This window comes from Corvus brachyrhynchos, unplaced genomic scaffold (assembly GCF_000691975.1).
Source record: "Corvus brachyrhynchos isolate BGI_N302 unplaced genomic scaffold, ASM69197v1 scaffold194, whole genome shotgun sequence".
NCBI lineage: Eukaryota > Metazoa > Chordata > Aves > Passeriformes > Corvidae > Corvus > Corvus brachyrhynchos.
The window spans coordinates 1,959,450-1,983,592 of NW_008237890.1; the positions used below are offsets into that span (position 1 = coordinate 1,959,450).

At 35.9% G+C, this 24,143-nt stretch overlaps 1 protein-coding gene across 23 annotated transcripts in view; it reads right to left on the reverse strand.

Moving 5' to 3' along the window:
- The window catches only part of PTPRD (protein tyrosine phosphatase, receptor type D), a 1,188,396-nt gene that overhangs the window by 42,895 nt on the left and 1,121,358 nt on the right, over positions 1-24,143 (reverse strand). For all 23 annotated transcript variants that reach the window (XM_017732862.1, XM_017732863.1, XM_017732840.1 and 20 more), the window contains 2 exons: positions 16,841-16,964; positions 5,367-5,542 (listed from right to left, as the gene is read on the reverse strand). In XM_017732862.1, the coding sequence (XP_017588351.1) occupies positions 5,367-5,542; positions 16,841-16,964 (300 nt within the window). The remainder of the gene's footprint in view (positions 1-5,366; positions 5,543-16,840; positions 16,965-24,143) is intronic.

Below are 24,143 nucleotides of genomic sequence, written 5' to 3' on the forward strand. Positions count from 1 at the left end.
TCTCTCATTCATTCTTCATCTAACTCATATCTTAGCATACAGTAAGCACTACAGAAGTGAAATAAAATTCTGATAGTACATTATTGATACAGAAGGTATTAGTTTGCCATTAAAACTAGGGAATGAAAAATTACAAAATGGCACATTTAATTCCTCTTTAGTAAAACAATACAATTCAGTATGAAAAATGCCATCTGCAACCTGTCCTATCTACTGATATCTGCTGACTGATAAGTTAACTTACCACTTACAAGATAAAGACATGTATAATTTTTTCAGTTGCTACAAAGCATAGCTAAAATTTCTTTTTGTATTTTCCTATGTTTAAATACATTTCACAACTTAAAAAAACCAGCACACTTTTACACGCCTGTGCTGCCCAATAAGAAACATCAGTGAAAGTTTTCTTCAAAAATAAATTACAATTTGCCTAAATACAGTGGAATACAGGTGCATATTGGGACCGTATTGATAATATTGTTAAAAGAATTTTTAAGTGCACCTACTGCTGACTTCTCTACTCCTTTAGTGAAGACATCTTATTGTCACTTATTTTTGATGCAATATTTTGACAAGCAATACCTCCAGTATTACCCAAACATATTTAGAAGGAAAGACCTGAAATTTGCTTCAGAAGCTCTGCAAAACAAATAGAGAACTAACTTCATCACAAGGCCGTTCCAGCCTGCCGTTCCAGCCTGCTGTTCCCGAGGGTCTGGCCGGACACTGGGATCAGGGGTTTGTGAAGCTTTTTTTGTTCCATCCTTCCCCGGGATCCCAGGGCGCCATTGCCGCGTGCTCCCCGAGCTCGCTCCGGAGCGCCCCCTGCAGCGGCGGGGGAACCATCGGACCTGCCCCCCGGGGGAAAGGGCCCCGCCAGCCGAGAGGGCTGGCACTGGGTTTGTGATTGCTGTTACTGCCATAGTTATTGTTGTTTGTTTGCTTGTTATACACGTACAGATATATAATAGTAAAGAACTGTTATTCCTATTTTCCACATCTTTGCCTAAAAGCCCCTTGATTTCAAAGTTATAGTAACTTGGAGGGAAGGGGGGTCGCATCTGCCATTCCAAGAGGGGCTCCTGCTTTCCTTAGCAGACACCTGTCTTTCAAACCGAGACAGATATTTTTTGCTTATAATATTGATGATGATATCTACTTCATGACAGTCAAACAGGTGTTTGGACCAGGCTAACAGATTGCCACAAATGTAGTTTTCTCATGTATTCATTTACTCATTAGCAAATTTTAACGAAGCTGATAGTATCATTATGAAAACTAAAGCCTTCCTCTCAGTATTTGAATACTTGATATTGACATTATACTGTCATTTACCTGTGAATATTTGAATACTTGGTAGTGTCATTATACTGTCATTTAGCTGTGACCTGATTGGGTTTTTTTGTCAAAAGATTTTAAACTGAGAAACTGGGGTCCCAATATAGAAAATACTGTAATGAGGTTAAGGAACAAACTATTTTCTATCAGTTCCAAGACAACATAGCAAATGTATTCCAAATACAGAATTACAAAACAAAGAAGGAAAGGATTGTATTCTCTTGCAAATGGACAATCTACAACAGTATCCCACCCTGAAAAAGGTGGCAGGACTAAATGTTTCTGGTTGGAGGCCGTGTTATCTTTTGCTATAAAAGGAGATTTTTCAGCTGATCATTCATAAAATTCACTATAGCACATGAGTACTCAGAACATTCAATTAGTTGAGAGGAACAAAAAACCCCCAAAAAACAACAACAAAAAAATCTAGTCTGCACTGCTTGGGGTAGAAGACAAGACAGAGAAGTGGGAAAGAGAAGTATCCACATTAAAGCTTTACATGTTTTACATATTTCCTTAGTATAACACAGTACTGCTTTTTTTAAATCTCTAATTTACAACCTTCAATATTGTTCTTTTATTTCACAAAGATTAAACTCATATCTGTGACAAAAATGCTACTAACCCTGTTCCAGGCACTGCCAGTGTGTATAATCCTTTTTGATACAAATTATTTTCATGGTAGCTGAATGATGGGACTGACTTTCTCGCTGCAGTCTGGCTTAGGTCAAGGGAAATTCAGGTGATGACATTTAATATGAAACCAAGTAAGTGTGAAAGGTTAGAAGTGAAAGATCTTTTTTTTCCTTTAGCTTCCTTATAGGCAAACAAATAATGAATTCACTGTAACATCTTCATTTGATCTACTCAGCTGTAAAATATGAACATTCTCAAATCTGCAGTCACTCAGACATCTAACACATGCTAATGAACCAACTTTGTTTCTGCAGATGCAATTAAAATCCTCATCTTTATCTATGCAGTCCAGGTTAAAAAGGCTGATACCAGGCTGCAGGACTACATGATGAAAAAAAGCTAGCTAAACAGAAATGACGACATGGAGATGGAAAGCAGAAAGTCCCAGGGAGAAACAATCTTGCCTTGCAGCAGAAATAATGATCAGGCTGCCAAGACACAAAAGCAATCAAAACAGAATCAAAAGGAAAAGAGAAACAAAATTAGCAAAGCTCTTCATCCCTAATGATATGTAACAGTGGTTATATTTCATGTTTGAAATCTCACTTGTTTTTCTGCTATAAAAATATGCTATATAAAAATGATAGCATGAGGAAAAAATAGCAATGAAATGTCATCACTGGGTTTTCTTCCTACACAGGGATTCCCACTGCTGTCTCACCATCAATACCATTAATTACATTATGTGCAGCTACTGTATTAGAAGAGGTAACTGGTATGCCAAATTTACAGAGCTGCAGACTCTGAGTGTGGGAGCTGAGTTATGTACTGGATAGGTGGTATGCAATGCTCTGCATTGAATGCATCAAATTCAGCCTATGAACACAGAAGGCGCTAAATTATGCATAAAAAAATACACAAACATAAGCATTGAATGCAGGAGCAATCCATTGACTAGAATGTCTAGCTTCTCATTCCACTTAGGGAACATACTGCTTCTGAATGCTAATCACTTCTGGAGGTGATTACTATTCTGATCAGTGTTTTTTTAGGGTGCAGCCAACAAAGGCTAGAGTTAGCTTAAAACTCTGCTAGGCAATTATTGGAGAGAATGAGAAGAATTTCATTTAGTTACATCAAAATGTCTTTCTAGACAGTGGTTGCCTGTGGCCTGCAGTATTAAGACAAACTCTCAAGTACTTAAGTATACCTTTTGCAATGGGCTGCTTATTATAATCAGATTTTTTCTTTGATCTGGTGTCATTTAACAGCAACTTTAAAGAATTAAGTAGTGAAGAAATGGGAAAAATTTCATTTTTTCAATTCCAAACAGGCAGTTCCAGGACTACACAAGGCCTGTAGACCCAAGATAAAATTAAAAATTCTACTAAAATTACCCACTGCTATGTACTAATTGACATAAGGTATGTAAAGGCAGTGGTGTTAATGTGGGTTGAAGTTACACGTGGGAAGTGATTCTATAATTAGAATGCTATACATTGCTTGAACTGCATAAAGCCTACTCTACTTTTAGAAATGATGGAAAGGGTAAAAGAATAGATATATATGTGTTTTGGTAAGCCTCCAGAAAGGAATGACTGCTGCCAAGAGGTTCAAGTTATGTAATCATTGCAATTACAGGTATCCAAGCATATGAAAAAGACATCAATGCCAACACAGTACGGCATTAGGCTTTACGGTGCACTCCACCCTGTTCCAAGCTTACACATGCTAAAACATTTTCATTTTGAAATGGAGCTCATCCATGAACTACTGAAATATCAACTACTATCTAGTTACCTCCATAAGATACTTTTACTGATTTAAAACCTTTCTGGATGATAAATCTTTGATCCTCCTCCCTAATCTCTTTCTGTATTACTGAACTGTTCTTGATCCTCTGTATTTATGGCACTTTTTAACTCATTGCACAGAGCCTTCAATACCTTAGCTTTTCCCACCTTCCACCTGCAGTCCTGCAGCCTGCTTCCCACTTGCAGCTTCCTATCCCTTCACACAAACTTCCAGAACAGTGTACATCAGAATGATTGTGGCAGTGTTTTTCCTGTGACACTCCTGTTTGTTATTCATCTCCTGGATTTGAAAACCCTCCTACTGTTGTTATGGCAGGGTCTCAAGGGAAGTGATTACCACTGATGTTAGAATCACCCCTTCTTTCTCCCCCTTTCTGATTTCTACGTTTTGTTGAAGTTTCTGGCTAGTGATATAGGACTCATAAATGTGTTTGTAGAAAGCTCAGCAATGAACCAGCTGTGTAGCACTCTCCCTAGCCAACGTGTGCTCCCAGCAATGGTAACAGCATCATGAGCACAAACAACCCATGAAGACTGCAAGTCCATCTCAACACAACATACAGTTACTGTGGAAAAAGTTGGGTGGAGGAACACGACTGAGGGCAAAGTACTCGTTTGTCTTCCTGATTGGCTGCTGAGGATGAGTTTTCCCATTTCTTTTTCTCCCCATCTTTCTCTTCTTCTTCTTCTCTTTTATTTTTTCCCCTTTTACGCTCTCCTCTCCAATAACATCCACTCTTAGAACTGATAAATGCCACCAAATATGGACCCACTAGTAAATATTCATGCAACACACCATGGTCTGTTACTACTCTTTCTATCACCTTTTTATCTTATAACAAAAACAAGTTACTATTTTTAATTTCCCTTTACATATAGCACATATTTTATTATAACTCTTCTAATAATAGAATCTATGGTTCTATTATTTAAATAGTATCCTTATGCTATTATCAGAACAATATCCTTATGTTTTAGTGCTTTACTTTCCTATTTTTACCTTGGTCTGCAAAATTGAATTTGAAATACCACAGATAATTTTGTATTCTTTTATTGCATTTGTTATTGTAGTTTTCCTAGCTACCAGCATGTGCTCAAAAAAACCCCATTTCTCAACAAATCCAAGTCCTTGCTGATGTTAAATAATGCTGAATCTATACCATTTAAAATTGAGAACTGAATGCTGTTGACGTACATTCACTTCCTCGTAACAGGATGGTACGATCATATTCCTATTACTACAGAGGAAATAACTCTTTTGGTCACCTCCTAAAATTTCCAACATGATTAAAACAGAAAACAACCCACCAAAATCACTGTGATCAAAAATTTAAAAGTTTTCCAGAGTATAAAAGAATACTAGATAAGTGGCATGACTTTGTAGTTTCATAGTGAAAGCAAGATTTCCTATATGTTAGTGATTTTCATAGTATAGACACTTTTAACTCGTGGTAACCTAAAAAAAATCAGTTTTTACACATATAAAGAAAGCAGGCAAACATACATGAAGGAAACAAAAAACTTAGATTAGTGGTAACTCAGGCACAATATTATTAGCCTTGCTTAAGCTTTCCTTACCCTGGACCTCTCCTCTAGTTTTGTCATCATGACGACAGTTGCACCTCGTTGTTCCCACATCATTCTCCAGAAGTCACCAAAGGTTTCTGGCAATGCCCCCTGCGTTGCTATATAAGCATTCTGCTTCCTGTATCCATCTATGTAGTTGGCATTGATATAGTCGCTGCCTGGTATGCCTGCAAAGAGAGGAGAATGAAAACACAGGGCAGAATTTCTGTGCTGTCCTATTGTACAAGGGCTGAAAAATCCTGTGACACAGCTGATTTGGTGAATCTTGGCTGGCTCTGTGCCAGGTAGTGCATGGGTACTTACAAGTGAGTGTATGCCCTTTGTGGAGTCAAGAGGCATGGTGGTCTCTCTGAGAATAACTGTTCTTTTGACACAGGAGACTTTGTTTGATAAGAAGTATAAAAAAAGCTGGAAAATCTGTATCAGGTGGAGAGACCTGGGGGTCAACACAGCAGCATTTAAAAGCTGGTCTGATGCTGCCTGCAGACACCCAACAGTATGGCAGTCTCTACCTGGGACAGATAGGGAAGATTCTTGAGCAGATGCCCTGGATAGGCTCCTTCAACATTCCTGTTGAGGTTATTCCATTTCCTTTAAATACAGAAGGAAAAAAAAAAAAAAATTATCCAGGACTACTAATATCACTGCTATACTCATTTTTCCCATTAAATGGGAAAATAATTATTGTAACAAAACACATTATGTAAGTCAGATGTAAGAAACAGTGAAATTTGCTATATGGTGTCTGCATGAAATAAAGACCTCTGCAAGACTGAGTAAGAATTAAAAGCATGAAAAGAAGGTGGGATTCAAGACTTGTGTGCACATGGGACCTACATTGTTAGTTGCTCGAGGCTCAGGTATTTTGGACAAGATTTACACAGGGACTTTGGCTGTGTCTACCAGATACCTGTCCATTGTTTGAGCTCCACAGGAAGCAGGCCAGTTCCTAGCTGCGATCTATTTAACTCATGGTATGCAGTAGGAAGCCTGTACTGAGTGTTGGAACATGCTGCCTACCAAGGTCAAGCAAGTTTATTAGCTGTAACAAAGGTCACATTTCTAGTCTGCACTAATAAGGCAGCCATGCTAATGGAAATGGTAAAGGTGGACTTAAAAATTCTCAGATCACTGCTGAATTCAGCAGTGCAGTGCCCAGCTTTCAACTCGAACTATGTGCATGTTGAAAGATAAAGCATGGAGGGATCAGTTTTTATGTCACTGCTTGCTTTTTAACTGATGACTAGAGAAAGAAAAGATACTCATGTGAGATCTCAGCGCTGGCTGAATGGCAAAGCAGTGTTAATTAGCTGAATATAGAGCTCTGTATCTTAATAAGTTTTGTTTAAGTAATTGACAGAAGTTCCTTCTTTGAGCAGAAATTAATTATTTATATTTATGCAGCCAATCTGCCATGCACAAGTCTAAAACACAAGACTTTCAAACTCTTTCAAAAGAGAGTCAAGGTGGTAATACCAGCTCCAGATTTATTGTAAGGCAATGACTGTTTTCACTCCACAAAGCAATGAAATTGCATTTCTTTGGCTGTGAAACAGAATAAATTGTAAATAAGTACTTCCGAAGCTTTCTGTCAGAAACCAAATCTTCAAATCTATTCTGATGCGTTATCTCCTGCCAGTGATCCCAAACCAGGAATTACGGGAGCTGTACACTCCTGTCTTTCCTGATTGTAACACATCTGAAAATGTCTTCCAAAATAATTTGAATTTGAATGGAAATTAGCGGTACCTCTTTAAAAGTGACTGTTCGTTTTTAGCTACAATTTTAATAGTTGCCACACTCATTCTGGGTAAGCTTAATGTTTCATTCCACTACTTACTTAGCAGTGAATGAACCCACAGACTAAATGTCACAGTAAGTAAGATCCAATACAATCTGTAAATTATTCAGATTATGGGTTACTGCAGCTGTAGTCTAGCAAAAAATTTTGCCTTCATGCCTAGTAAAATTCCATATATGTTCTTGTTATATATGTTCAAATCACATTTAAAGTAAAATTTTAATTTGATTTTACTTTTTTTACACAATGAGAAGAAAAACCGGACAAAATATTTCAGAGGTAGAAAGACCTTGTAACTTCAGGGTCACAAGAGAGGCAGAAAATGGCACTCCTCAGGCAAGATTAATGAATGGACACAGGAAGACTGACTGTCTGATTTGACCTGATTGAAAGTCTCTTCCAGGAGAAAAACAGAACAAAATAAAAAACTAGTTAACCTGCATAGTCTATAGCCAAAAAACCTGATTTCCCTCCATGAAAGGTAGAAATTAGAGTTCGAAAGCATCTACTCTTGTAGACCTGAATCAGTTTTACGTGACACTTCTTATTGTGGATATTGGAATTAATGATATAGAAAATACAACTTCTAGGCACAATGCTGTATTTTCTTCCTTTCTCAAGATAATAAAACCTTTTTTTCCCCACAAAACCAATGAGAAAGAAGAATGAAGCCAACAGGAGAAATCTACACCAGCTGGGTATTATTACCAAAGGAACTGAAAAAGCTGGAAAGAAATTTTTTCTGCATAAATTAGAATTATATTATGATGCCTGGTATCATACTTTGAAGCACATGTTATAAATAAAAGCCTGAGGGAAAAATGAAAAACAACACTTTGTAAAGTGATTAAATGATCTTCTGGGAAAGCTGTCCTCTGGAACTGATACTGCACAAACTCAGTGTGAAAATTCAGCATGAGAACTATTGCAAGCTGTTCCCTAAAGAATGATAGTTTCAAATTTTAGCAGTCAATTCTAGTACCTGATATAAAAAAAATCAGAATGTCTAAATTGTAAATACTCTTTCTACTTACTGATTTCTATTAAATTTATTGATATATCATATTGAAACATGTAACTTCTAAATTAAATAAATTCTAATTCTTTAAATTAGAATGAAGAAAAGCTTCCAGATTATACTTTCCTTGATCTAAGATTCAAGTAAAAAAGAATTAAGATTAATAATTACTGATAATTGCAAAGAGGATTTCTTCAAATCTAGGTTATAGTGGAAATTTTCACTCTGTTTCTCCCCTTGATTGTCATAAAGTGGACACAAAAAATTCTGTTTGTCCTTTAGCTAGAAAAATTATTTTAAAAGGCAAGTTAGCTTCATGGCACAAAACGAGGATATACTTGGGACATGGACATGAAAATCCATTTACCACAGACCCTGAGCAACTATTCATGAATTAATCAACAAAGTTTTGAAAACAAACAAACAAACAAACAAAAATTTGTTGCTCCAACACTTGCACTGAGACTTTCACCAAGGGTTCATCTCTAGCAGAATACAGTACTCAGTAGAGTTTTATCTCTGCTGAGATCAAGAGAACAACTTGATTCAGAATGCTCAGCTCCACTGTCTCACACACAGTATCCATTAGGTATGTTCTTTGTTCTCCATCCATTCTCATAGTCCGTTTAAGTATCATACACATCGCTCACAGAGTCTCTTTTCATCACTGTTTTTATGCATGACCTCAGTTTCACATCCTGCTCCAAAATCCTTAAAGCTCTCTAGGGAAGGTATTTTATCATAAGAGGACTAATGAATTGTGTGCAGTTTAAAAATAACAAATACAAAACCTGAATATCTTTAAATATCTACAATGACAAAGCATAAAAATTTATCAAAGATAAGTAATTCTAAATATTAAAATGTCCCTTTCTGCAATGACTTTTCTGGCCATAACCTCATTCTGAGCTGAGAAAATGGAACAATTTTCTGTCAAGTCTAATAGTGCAAAAACAATCAAATGACAGCCAGTCTGACTGCAGTACAATGAAATCCTGCAGACTTTTGTTAGCTGCCATAGCTTGAAGGCAACATACCCACAAGCACAGCAGCAATTGCCATCATTACTTAAATTTGGGTTTCATAGTTAAGAGAGGTCAATTCTATAAAAGCATGGGTCAGGAAGGGGACAAAGCAACCAAATTCTGCCTACAGTAATATTGATATAAACCTTACCTAAACCTACTGGCATCAGTGGGATTTACTGTACATTTAGGATGGCACACCTAAAGTGTAAATTTAAGGTAATCCATGTAGTATAACTTGACTTCTACAAGTTTCACGAAAGTAGAGACACAGTTTCTGCACAAGAAGTCAGTTAAAGCTCCTGAACCATGATTTTACCACAAGTATTTTCTAATAGCATTTTCAACTATGGTGATGAATGACCAGAGTCTGCAATCTCTTTATTTAGCCAGACAGGAGTTGAGCACAACAGGGGAAGAATCAGATGAGTAGTTCAGCATAAAAGACAATCTATTTTCAAATATCTCAAAAGAACAAAGATGTTTAATTTTTACATAGTAAGAGTGAATGAGCAATGAAATAAAATTAGCCAATGCCACAATTAAAGTACCAAAGATTAAAAATCCCATGAAGTATATTGCTCTCAATTTATGCTGAGAACTCATGAACAGAGATGACAGTACAGCTTACTGCAACATAGACTCAGATCCACAAGGCTAATAATGTAGACCTTATGATTCACTTGACTTCCTGAAGAGAGTTATAGTCTTGAATGACCTTAATTAGACTTCAAGTTTTATTCACAAACTGAAATCAAATAATGAAATTATTTCAAGTCTTTACAAAGGCTCCATACTGAACAGCCTTTCTATTTACAACAAATTAAACTACAAAGCTTTGTTTCTGTGCTGCTTCCCTATGACATATGCTTTTAGTCATAAATAGTGTGAAGTAATAGGATTAAATTCCATTATGCTTGTAAACAAGTTGGAAAAATACCATAGTGAACTCAAGTGCTGATGAAGTTGTACTATTGATTTAAATTAATGTCTGGCGTTTTGAACAACGTCAGAGCAAAAACCACAGGCTGGTTGCGCATGTGTGAACAAAACAGTGTGAAAAATCTAATTTGCATAAGAGGTACACACCAGGTTAACTATAAAAGGATGCAGATCAGGCCCCTTGCTATCCTCTCTTTTTCATCTGTCTCTCTTTTGCTTTCTTTGTTGCACAACCCCTGCTCTGCACCATCCACGTGGCAGGAACAATGTGGAATCTAAGGACTGGTGATATTGTTTGTTCTCCCTCTCTCTTGCTTTGTCTGATAAAAGCACAGCTGTCATATTCTATCCCATACTCCATAATGAACTGTATTGCAGTAGTGAGGAGATTGTAGATGTGTGTTGTGGCTTGTGAGACAGCACCTTTGTATAATGGTGTACTATAGCTTGTTAGCCAGCACTTTTGAGGGGTTTATTTTAGGAGCTGAGAACTATTTGAATGTACTGTACAAAACTAACAGCTTGTTAGCCACCACTCTTGTGGACACAGATTGTAAGAATGTAAAGGCTTGTTAGACAACACTTTTTGAGTCTAAATAGTGGTCTGATTCCTGGAGTTAAGGCATGTCTACAATAAAAGCATAAGAGCCCTGACTCGCGGTCTGATGTCTTTGTTCAGCCTGATGAGAACTTACCATGACAACGTGCCCCCTGCCATGGGCTGTGACAGCAGCCCCAGCTGGTGATGCTGTGCCTGATGCCTCCCAGGACACTGGTGGTCCTCCTGGCTGCCAGGGCACTGCTGACTCATGTTCAACTTGCTGCGCCAGGTCCCTTTCTGCTCTCCAGCATCTCATTCCCCAAGCTGCAGGGTTGCCCCATCCCAGGTGCAGAATTTGGCACTTTCTCTTGTCAAACTTCATGTCGTTCTTGACAGCCCAGCCCTCTAATTTGTTGAGGAATCTCTGCAGGGCCTCCCTGCCTTCGAGGGAGTCAACAGCTTCCTCAATTTTGTATCATTTGCAAACGTGGTTAGTATCCCTTCCAGTCTTGCATCCATATCATTAATGAAGACGTTGAACAGCACCAGCCCTAAGGTGAAGCCCTATGGAACCGCACTGGTGACAGGTCACCAGTCTGATGTCATCCCATTTACTGCAAGCCTTTGTGCCTGACCTGTGAACCAATTGCTCAGCCATTGCATGATGTGTATATCCAGCTGTATGCTGGATGTTTTTTCCAGAAGCATACACCATGAGCGAAGGTACAAAAAGCTTTGCTGAAATCCAAAAAAATTACATCAACTGGCATTCCGTGATCAGCTTGATCAATGAACAGGTGCTAGGTGCCAGTAAAAACCGTTTATGTGGATGTTTTTATGATGTAAAATCTATATAATTAAGGGAATCATAAAATTGAAATGGTCTAAGCACAAATCTGTACTTTAAGAACCCACTGAAATATCAAGCAGCACAAGACCAATGAAGGTACTCTGCTAATGAATATTTGTAAAATGAGGCTTTTTACAAAGACTAACAAAGTAAGCTAAGAAGGAAAAAGAAATGTCAGGAAAAGAAAGCCTACATATAGCTGAACTGTGAATAGACTGTTAAGAGGACTAGGAGAGTCTGGTGAAGAGGGAAAGGATGAATGATACGCAGTCTCAAAGAGAACTGTTGAATTATAGACAATTATGGAAAGAAGGCAATGTCAAAAAGAGACAGACCAAAGATGTAGAATTAGGCACGACAAAGAAAGGGATTGTTTACAGGACAGAAGAGAAGTATTTGAAAGGAAAAGGAAAAGGTGAGAAAAATGAAATGTAGGTAGGCAAACTAGGAACTAAGAGTGTAAAAGATCTGCAGGCGAGAAGAGAAACTTGGAAGGTGACCAGCAGAAAAACATGCAAAGAAGGAGGAGCTCCTTTAGGAAAAAGAAAGGAAACATGGCTTTGTTTTGTTTTGCTCTAAAAGCTGTCCAGTCTTGAGAAGTACAGAATGAAAATACACAGATTGTTCTGCGCAGGTCCTCGGAGGCATAGATAAGAGCATTGCACGAGGACACTATCCACAATACATGGCAGTATGTGCAGATAGCAGCATGGTGTACAACACTACAAAGCAGACACTGAAATCTAACATGATCATACTGTGATTACTTCACAGCTGTCTGAAGCTGGATTTAGTGATCTCTTTAACCCCTAAACACTGATTAACACAGCAGTTAACAATCAAAGGAATCTTTTCTTGAACAGAAATATTAATTTATACTCTGAATGATGCACTAAAAGGGATGATGACTGCCTCTTCTAATACAAAATGAAATGATATCTGGTTTGATATTACCTGCAAAACCCAGTTTCAACAGGAGTATGCACAGTAAACAGGTACCAAATCTTCATTAGTCAGTCAAGAGCAAAGCCACTGGATGTTTTCTTGAAGTTTTCCCCAATGGGAAGTATGGCTACATATACAGGAAGGATTGTTCTGAGCAGATTTCAAGGGTATTAAAAATAGCAGTATTTAAGTTAATATTATTACAGTATCAGTAGACTCAAACACTACAGCTTGCCTCGGCATTGTTGCTGAGACAGCCACCATGAAGTCTACTCTAGGAAATCTACTTCACAAGCTCTCTAACACCATGAAATCTACTTCACTGATCTTTCTGTATCCCGCTACTCATCAATGAAATACTTTTGTTGTTTTTAGGGCAGTCCAAGCTTGCAGGGTGAGGGGCCATATAATTACTCTAAGTGTATGTTTTGTTAGCAGAAGGCAACATAAATGAAATGTAGGAGAGTGCAAATAATTTGCATAGGTCATGACCCTTCCATAGTTATATTGCTCCAAACAACTTCTAAATCTAACAATGATCGTCTGCATACTCAAAGCCAATTTACTGGCAAATGGCCACCAGACAAATAAGAATTTTAGCAGCTTCTTGCCTTTTCTTGCTTGACCATTTGTATTACAGTCAGAGCTTTCTAGTGTTAACAGCATTTTAAAGTTACTGAATTTCCCATAAAAAAAAATTACCCTGCCAAAATATGATAGGTTTTTTTTCTTTTAATAACTGGCATTAGACAAATACATCAACATACAGAAGACTTTTAGGCATGGCTATCTCCTAAAAGAATTGGCAACACTTTTTAAAATGCAGAATGTTTATCCATTCCTTCCCCGCCCCCCAATTTTTATTTACTTCTTAGAGGTTGAAGATCACAGATCTCACTGTTTTAACTCGATCTATTTCTCTTTTAATCAGTAGATTCTCCCTTAAATCCATTTAGATGCATATAATAAACTTCACTACATTCTAAAATTCTGTCATTGTACTTTAAAATTCCAAGTGTCCCTCTCAGAAACAGCCAAAGATAGCACAATATGAGCTGATTTCAATACTTCAACCAGATTTCAAGAACATGGGAACAAAATTTTGCAAAGTAAAATTTTCTTTTAGGAGGGAAATCAAATTACCACATCCAACCTGAGTTTTCCCTCCAAAGGGACATCTAATGTAATAAAATTTAAACATGATAAGAAACTAATTCCTGTGAAATGAGCAATTATGTTGTGGAACTCCATGCTGTATGTAATTACAGAGGTCAAGAACTTAATGGGGATTCAAAAAGAGGTTTGAACAGGAGTTATGAGAGGTACCAAAATAAACACTTTGAAAGTGTTAGTAAGCCTTGTGTTTCAGATCTAATGCAATTAAAAAAAAATTTGATATTATCAATAGTTGGAAAGAAGTAATTTCAAATCTCTGCAAATTGCTTCTTAATACTTTCTAGTAATCACTTCGAATAGGCTAGAAAGTTGTGCAACTGCACAAAACTGGCCTTGTGTCTCATTCTAAGGTACTAATTACAATATTCCATATTTCTGCAACACTGTTAAGAGGCCAAATGTTCATCAGTGTAGGATTACAGTTTGGCAGATGCTCAGTCTTCTCTTCATATATATTTGCTCTTAAGCAGTAAGAAACTGCCTAGGTGTAAAATGAAGCTCTTCTCATTAGAAAGGGCATAGTTATTATTCAAACCTCACTAATAGTATTCATTTTCTCGTGGTCACCAAAGAAATGCAGATGAGGCCTATATGTAAAATCTAACCAAATATTCTCCAAATAGTTGTAACAAAATATAATGTAGTCCAAATTTAGGTCCTGATTAAGTTGTATAGTAACATAGGTAAAGGAGAATATATTTTAAAGTAATATTCCAAGTATTGATTTCCCTGGTAACATGAAAAGAAACACAGCTGTCAACTGAATACAGTGCTGGCCAAACTGCGTATTTTCATATCTGAAATATCTACTTAAAACCTGAAAGAGAAGTATTTATTACTAAATGCTAAGAGCAATGTATTAAACTTATGAAGGCACACACACAAAATTTCAGCAAAACAATCAGGCAAAATCCCAGGAATAAAAATTTTTAAGAGGACAATTATATCTTAAATTACTTCTGGCTTTAAGACTAAATATAATTTTATAAAATGGCATTTAATATTTGATGTATTCACCATATGCTTTTTTCACCATAATCTAAAGACTTGGAAAATACTTAAAATCATGCAAATCAAATGGGTCAAAATCCCATTTTGTAATCTGATATTACAAAAGGTTATAATATTTTTCTCTGTTTAGAGTCAATGACTATGAAAGAATTAGAAATTTTAGCCTAATCATGATATTTCTTACTTTAAAAAGGGAATCAAACATGACAGTTTAACTATATTTTGTCCCTTCTTAAAATACCCAATGCTTTCCAGGTACAATGTAAATACTTTTCTGTATTTTTACTATCTCTTATTTAAAAACATAGTCCAATGTAGTGTGCTATTGCATACTTTCAATTACTTTAACTAATATTTTCTGCTTTGCCTCTTTAATTTTCTTCCTATTCTCCAAATATGTTCATTTTTTTTAAGGGAACCAAATTTCATGGGTCATTTACATAAAGAGGAAAATGTCCAGTTGTCTATTATATAAATTAATAAATAAATCTGTTTGCATGTAGTCTTTTTGCTCCCCTTCTCTCCCCCTTCACACAACCCTTTTTCCAAACAAAATCCCAGGAAAAACTTGAGTCTTCTTTTTGTCAGTTAAGACTTATTTCTGAGTTAAGCATTTTGTTCTGAAGAACTTTACGTAACATTCAGAAAGGCTGTCCAGTTTCTTTTCGTGACCTATCCAGACCATGTACTTTGACCTCTTGTCTGGACCAGTGAGACAGAAGAGTATATATTTATTAGTTATATCACATATACTGCTAATCAGAATACCCTCTCTTCAGTGTTGAGACAGGTAGTTCTACCAGGTGGTGACAGATTTCTATACAGCTATATTCTTTTACAAGGCAATAAGAAAAATTTTAGGTGATGTTGCAATAAAATCTTGTGAGAACTGCTGTATGAGCCTCAGAGGTGTAACAAACATGAGCAGATTATCTTATGAAAATTCTTCAAGGTAATCATTAAAGTTTGCTAACACATTTGAGAAGCTCTTATCTGTGTTATCAAAGCCTATGGTAGGCAGCTGCAACAAATGAGGAAAGATCTAAACTTCAGTCAGTGGGGTTGCCTTTTTCTTCACCAAGCAGCTGATATTTAAGTGGATTACACCTATAAATCTAGTGTCTTTAGGTCTGGAGTAGCCAAAGATAAGCAGCTGTTTATAACCATGAATTAAAACACCTTTCAGTTTAACTTGTAGCATGTTATGACTGAAATAATTACAACCTTGAATACACATCTCTCTATCTTATGTATCATATGTAAGTCCTGTCGGAGTTTACTAAGGACAAATCTTATTTTCATTTAAGTTGTGTCACTTAAATATATAATTTGTTTGATTATGGCCATCAGTAACACCTGACTGTCAACAACATAGAATAAACTGAAAATCTGACTTCAACCCAGGAAGCAGGTTAATGGTAAGGCAGAATTGGAAAAAATAAAAAAATCCTCTGAGTGAAAAACAGTGCATCCTGATGCTTGGTAAAACAGACACAATACCTAGGGCTGACTACCTGTAACAGTTTGCTTCAGATAAAACTCTAAAATGTCTAAGATTTTGGAAAGCTTTTTAACTAAGACAGATATAATGAAAAGCTCTCACTGTATCACACTGTCAATCTCTAGTCAGTGAGACACTTCCAACAATGTCTGCATGTGGGCATTTGTTTAAAAACTCTAGTTTAAGATTTAGATTGGAAATTTAAAAAAAGGTTTTAACAGAGTTTTTAAAATTTTCACAGAGAACATGAAGTTGAACTGATTTTTTTTTCCCACATTAAAGTCTTGAAAAGTAAAACTCAATGAACAGATATCTTGATAATTTCATTGATCAACTAACCCCTCAATTCATGTGTGTTTGTTTACTGATGCATTTGGTTTGCAGTGTTAGTATAAGTAAACAGCAATATTAATTAACTTTAGATAACTCACTGGCATATCCACAGGGACCAAATGCATTCAGTGTTACACAGGAAAGTGTGTTTAGTTCAAGTTCATAATACATTATGGATAATATGCATCAGAAGCAGACTGTCATTACAGGAATTTACTGGAAGTACTTTAATTAACACTTCTTTATATTATTATATATATTGATTAGTAAAATTATCCTAGATTTTAGGATTTAATTAATTTAATTTTAAAGGTCTCCTTACCTTCTATTGCTGAGAGTAGAACACGAGAATGGTCGTATGCAATTACATTCGCATATCTATTCTTTGGTTTGTTTACTTCCAGGTTAGAGTGTTCCCATGTGAACTGCTGACCGGGATCAATAGACTTCAAAACACAAAGAGAAAAAAAGGAAAGGAAATTTTCAGCTAGGGACTATGTAATTGTTTTATTTATGATAATTACAAACTAAATTCCCATCATTTACGCTGGAAATAATTTGCTTTTGAAAGAAAATTATTACTTCAGGACAATTTTGACATATCATATGATATCAACCATTTTGTATTTATGCAGCTGAAATTTCCATGAGGAATTTAAACGATGAGCTTTTTAAAATCCAGTTTTTTTCTTCAGAGAAAGCAAGCTATCCATCTTTTTGTCTTTTCTCTCATTTTGGCAAGTGAGGGGTTCTAGCTTAAAAAAGAATGAATAAATACCAGAAATCTCAAAAACACTGGGATGAAGGAGAATAAATATTTTTGCCTTTATTAGTAAGTGCACATGTTCAAAAATTTCACTGTACTGTTTACTAAATAAACTCCAAAGATTCCTGAAGAAGTTTTCCAGAAGAAAAATAATGTTTCTATTCTTTCATTTTGATGCCAGGCCAACACATGATACTAGTGTTGCTCAGGAAACTAGCTGCATTTCATCCATAGACAACATGAAGAAACTTGCTTTTTTTTTGAGTCATAAATACATAAGCAATTCAGGCATATTTGAAATTTTAATGATCTCTTATTCATAAACACAACCGATCTTATTCATAAACAAAACAAAGTGTTTCCAGATTCACTGTTTATTGTCTGTTTCCTCCCTGTTCCAGGGTGGAATTACAGAAGCGTGCCCCATGTTCCTTCATGCTTCACCACTAGGGAGACTTCAGACTCTAGTACCTTTACCTCTATGGTTGAGCTACATATGCAGCAAAGGGAATACAAAATAGGTAATAGATGGTACTTGTTTATGCTCACTATGGTAGTGGCTGTATGAAAGGTCATCTCATACTGAGAAGTCATGAATTATCACCTATTGTTTTACTTTCCCTTTCTGTAACTTTAGAGACCTTAAAATTGTTTCATCAATATGAGTAAACAACTATGGCTTGAAGGTTATGCCCTCTGTTTAATCCTAGTAAGAACTGGCAGCTCCCTATGCCAGCTAGTGGCAAACTATTAAGAAAATACTGATGACACAGATAAGCCGAGTTGCGGCAGTTCACCAACACTATGCTCATTTTCCATGAGCAGACCAGCAACATGGCACAATTCAGAAAATCCATACTGCCTCTACAGCATCAAGCCAACAGCTTTACTGACTCCTCCCAGGGTTACAACAGCTGCAAGTCCATTTCTTGTTAGTGGAAATAAAATATGACCTGTAATCTATTAGAGTACGTATTACCTGACGATGAGCACGTGTGAAATTAATTAATGTGATTTTGCTAGGACTTATCCCTTAGACTAATAATTACTATTCAACCAGTCTGGAAATTGCTTCATTCTCATGCACCTTTACATATTTTATACAATTTATTTATTTAATATTTTGAGAATGACTTCGCCTCTTTATTGAGATTATTCTAAAAAAATAATCTATCAGGCCTTGCTGCCTGATAGAAAACCATTTGTCTTTAGGAAAACACATACCTCAGGAAAAAAAGTACCTTATCCTATTAACCAATACCCTAGGCTCAATTAACTTTTATAACATGAAAGTTATAAAGTACTGCATAACCTAGCTATGGAGAGTAGAGGAGAGTGGTGGCTCAGATTCTGGCTCTACAGTAACTGTGATGGAGTGCTTGGCAGTTCCTCCCTCAAAAGGAAATTAAGTGTGACTTTTTAGAGAAATGAGGAAAAAATTAAATGCTTGGGAGCATGATGAAGGCCATGAAAATTCTACCTGTGCTTTGGATATGATTAATTTGAATTGTAGCACTATGTGAGTCACTGTGTGTCTTCAAAAGGCATTCTTCAATGCAGCTCTGAATGAATCTGATTTTTTAACCTTCCACTCAATATTTGACACCAAACTACTTGGGTTCACTATCTTAAAATTTCGCGTGACTATGATTAACATATCTTAAAACATCAATAATATTAGGAGTTTATTATTAAGTTAGTATCTTAACAGACTAATGAGTAAGAAATTTGCAAAACTGGTGATGGATTTTTTTGGAGCCCTACTGTATTTCGTTTGCCTATAAAGGCACAACAAACTATCTCCCTAGTGTTCTGCCAATTGCAAAGGTAGACATCACTTTTGTGCTATGCTTAAGTTTAAACACAGTGACCTCATCCAAGATTAGGTCTTCACCTTTCTCCAACAAAAATATTAATTTTTCTGACTGGAAAGTGAAATTCTTATTTATCAATAAAGCAAATGATAAAATTTTACTAATTTCACTCTGTAAAATTTTTATTCCTTTTTCTTACACTTTAGTTCCATCCCAGTAATGTTTTCCCATGCTCTGAGAAGGATGGCTGGTAGAATTTTGAAGCAGGTATGCACCAGGTATGCACTGCTTAATTTAAAAACATAAGCATTTTTATCTTTAATTCTAAGTGCTATTTATTTCATCAGAGGTGCAGAGAAAGAATTTTGAGAGCATTTCCATCAGTGCTGGGGAGAGAAGAGTTATATACATATATACTATATTTAAGACATGTAATATACCTCTTTATCAGCAGGCCAGCAATTCACTTACATCACATGACTTGAAAAGTAATAAAATTTACATAATGACTTCTCTCAGCACAAATCTTCCCTCTTTGCTTTTTGAGTTAATGGAGGTGAACAAGAAAACTTATGCAGGATATTTGCAGGTCAAGTTTTCAGAACTTTGGAAAATAATTTTTATGGATTTATCTCGGAATTCTAGTAATAATTGAGAACAGAAACATAGTACAGAAGATGCTAACTATATATTAGTGCATTATACTCTAATTAACTTTTAAAATAAAATTGATTATTTAACCAGGAATAATGCACATCTACAATATCTGTGACTACCTAGTCAGTATTTTTTGAAGGACATATACAGAAACATGCTATCTAAACCACAGTCCACTGCCCTAGAATGAGGCACACTACTCTGCATTGTTCTAGAGAGATAACTGAAGCAGACCATCTGTCTTATCTTCTAGGTTTTTACCTACACTGACAAAATATTCTGGAAATTACTTCACAATGTAAGATGTCACATATACTTTCTCTTCACATTAAACAAGAAAACTAGAAAATAACAGCATCAACTGGCTGCCTAACAAGCTGCTAGTCTTGAGCCTGGAATGCAGGACTCTGGCTTTAAATCATAAAAAAACCAAAACAGGATGTAAAAAATAATAATAAAAATACTTGCAAACAGTATGTTTAGACTGCAGTATATTTGCATATACAAAGATAATTTTGCATATACATAGAAAATGATGATCTACAATTCTTATCAATTATGAGAAACAGCTTCAGCTCTATACTATACCTATTTTTCATGTGAATTTACAGATTATTAAGAATACTTTAAATTTAAACCTTAGCTTCAATTGTTCAGTATTCAGTATTATTCTTCCAGGTTTTGCTCCTTAATGTTTAAGCATTCTAAGTTTACTGTTCAATATCAAGAAAAAACCCAAACATACACTTTGTATGATGCATAGCCAGATGGTGTAATTTAGTGGTTAATATTTAGGTCTACATGCAGACATAGTTAACATAAATTATCAGAAACAGGCAAATGGATTGAACTTTAATCCTTGCTATTTTCCTCAGCAATCTGAACCACTTTGTGGCCTTCCCATCCTCCCACAAAGCACCGTTTTGTCAAAAGAAAGTTAATCTGTATTTCCTCAGACTTAATAGCCACACTTGAACAAAGAGTTGAGTGGTATTGGCAGACACATTTCAGAAGTGTGAAAGACCAATAACTCATGAATAACAAGTCCGTACTAACAGTTTTAATGAGTGCTTTAATGGTTTAATGGATGGCACTTTAATAGGATTCCTAGTATTTTCATTCTGAAAGCTTGCCTTCAATACAGCCGTTGTTAATAAAGAAACGGATTTCTTCACAGCGTAACTGTGTGGTATGGGTGCTTTGTGCAAAAGAAATAAAAATATTTGTAATACTGTTATTTCTCTCCCATGCTTTGACAAATCTTTCAGCTATTGTGTTCGAAATGGCTGGCTGCTGAAACAAGTGTGATCTGTTCGTAGGAAAAGACTTGAGAAATATTTACTAATACAATGCACCATCCATAAAATAGTTCATTGACTAATAATCATGGTAACCAAAATTTTCTGGTGGTAACCAAACCAGAAGAATTTCAAACAATCCCCCTCCAGTTACTATGTACCTGCTCACTGTGCAGATTTCCTTTATACCAGTTAAACAAGAGGCAAATGTTCCCTGATGTCAGTCTTCCAGGACTATATCCTGGTTCAGCACTAAGGAAGGAAGGACCATGACAAAATGCCCTTCCTGGTGTAAGCTGACACATGCCTGTCTGCTCTGGAACAGTGCTCTTCCAAGGGTCACTATGGCAGCAAATTAGGAGCCAGCAGTTTTAAGTTTCTGCAAAATGTGGGGATTGATATATACTGCATAGATTTCACAAGGAAGCATGTCCTGTTAAGCATTTCCAAGCACTGTAGGTGCAGTGTTTGTGGCTTAAAATTCAATCACCAAAGATCACTGCTTCACAGAGAAATCTGGGACCAGGTAGGCAAAGAAGAATGAAAAAGAAAAATTTGAGAGCATGTCGATGCAAACAGACTCAGCGCAACTAGGGAAAGTACACAGCTATGCAGAGAAATGAACAGTTTGACCCTCTTTTACCAATGTCAGCAACTGTGATGAGAATTTCATACCATAGCTGATGAATCTATAATAAAATGCTATTGTATTATGCAGGAAACTTGCTAATAGAATGAGATTTACATACTGCATTACCAAAATGTGAATGCTAGATGCATGAACATTAATTTATGATCGTGGCAATTTGCCAACTGGCAATTTGCAGCTATGTTTTTTTAAATTGAGTCAGAGCATTTCCCATTACACTGCAAAGGGTATAATTTTCAAGAATATGGGGGAAAACCTCCACATATGGCTAAAACTTCTTTTGAGCTCAAACATAAGTTTACGTCCTGTCCTAAAAACAGTTAAAAATGCAGATGAGACATTTCTGTTAACTCTCAAAGGAAAGTGACCTAACTGTTCAAGAGTAGCAAGAAATACAAAAAGCCTTTTTCCAAAAGCTTTTGTAAACTCCTCTCAAGAAAAAAAGGTATTTCCTTCACAGTATCAAGCTAATATTCCTAAATGAAATTAAGCAAAACCTGATTCCAGTGGAATGAAACAAGCTGTATGAGCATATAGCTAAAAAAAACTTAAAGAGGAAAATAAACATTATTTGAAAATATCTTTGAAGGAGAGTTGCCATTTCAAAATGCTATAAAAGCCTTAATTTTTTAAAATTAATCATATTGGTTTGTATTTCTTTGCCATCAGTCTTAAACATAAACTGTTCATTCCCTACCTGCAATTAAAATAGTTTGACCCTGATATCATAACCAGTAGTAATGGAAATAATTTTGTGTTGAAAATTGGGGATTACAGGCAACTTCAGGTAGAAAATAAATATCAGGAGCAGACAAATGCCTGAGTAATGAAAAAAACTTGCTTTGTGTAAATATTTTTGTGGTTAAAGCCTCCTGCTGTTTTGTTTTATATAGTGTATGAAATGCAGCAGGTCTTATAAACTAAATTTTATAATTGTCTCACATGAGACACTGGTGCTACTTTAAATTTTCAACATACTTATCATATTTTTAAAGCACTGTCAACAGTTTTTATTTCAAGGAAAGATTAAAGGAGTGAAATTCTTCATTGATTCCTCCATTTTTCTCAATAAGCCCCTAAAAATACTGCAAATTAATCCTTCTAAAAAGCCCCTGCAAAACTCAATTTGATCTATAATGACCTACATCGTTTGTCCTTGAATAATTTTTCTTGCTTCAGGAAGTAGATTACTTTTCTCTTTCTACACATATTGCTGCTTTCAGTTGGGCAAAATGAAACTGGTATTTATTACACGATGGAATCATAACATTATTAAGGTTGGAAAAGACCTCCAAGATCATTGAGTCCAACCTTTGACTGACCCCCAGCACTCCAACCATAGTACTAAATGCCACGCCCAGTTGTTTCTTGAACACTTCGAATCATGGTGATTCCATCACCTCCCTCTGTTCCAATGCTTTCAGTAAAAAAAATCCTCCTGATGTCCAACCTGAACCTCTCCTGGCACAGCTTGAGGCCATTTCCTCTTGTCCTATTGCTGGTTTCCTGAGAGAAGAGGCCAACCCCTACCTAGCTACACCCTCCTGTCAGGTAGTTATTTGACTAATTAAACTGTCTCTGTGAAATCCCTTGGCAAAATAACATTAGGTATCAGGCCAAAATGCTGCATCCTAATATGTAACACAAGCTTACTTTTATTTGATTAATTATATAAGCATAAACAAATGCTGTTATCCCAATGCAGCATTCACAGCACAAAGGAAGGAGATAATACACCACTCTGAACCATGACTAGCAGGACTTCAGATTCCTGCATTATGTCTTTAAAATTCTCTACTATAACTATACTGCTGGCTCAGGCACTACCCTAGGTGGAACTAAGCACCAAGCAACCTATGTGAATGCAACAGCATATGTCCTATTAATAAGAAGACAACTTTTCATCGTTCACTGACTACGCTAATTGTTTCTCAATAAATGGAGCACATCCTATGAAAGTAAAGTTAGAAAATACCAATAAATGATGTTTGTAATATTAGAAAGAGGAAATTATTATAAGAAAAAGAACAAAACCATATTTTTGCTGAGAAAAAATTGATTTTTGCACGAGTCACTATTATCTACAATGATATAGCAGTTAAGTGCAGCTGTTTCTTTGATAGAGATTCATGCAGTGGATTATCTGTTCTTCCTGGACTTCTAAAATGTATTATATTGATTATAAATTTTATATGTGCTTCTACTGTACAAGATTTACAGTGTTTTAGTATCCAGTGTTTATGTTGTTGCAGCTTGAGATACATAAAGAGAAATATATTCAGTAAACTGTGTTCCCATCACAAATCCTACCAACTGATTCTGAAAAGCTACAATAAAAACAAAAGTCAAAATTCAACTTCATGTTTTTCAATACTCAGTGTTAAAGCAAAAGAATTGCTGCAATTCACAGAAAGAAACCTGATGAGAGAAAACATTAAATT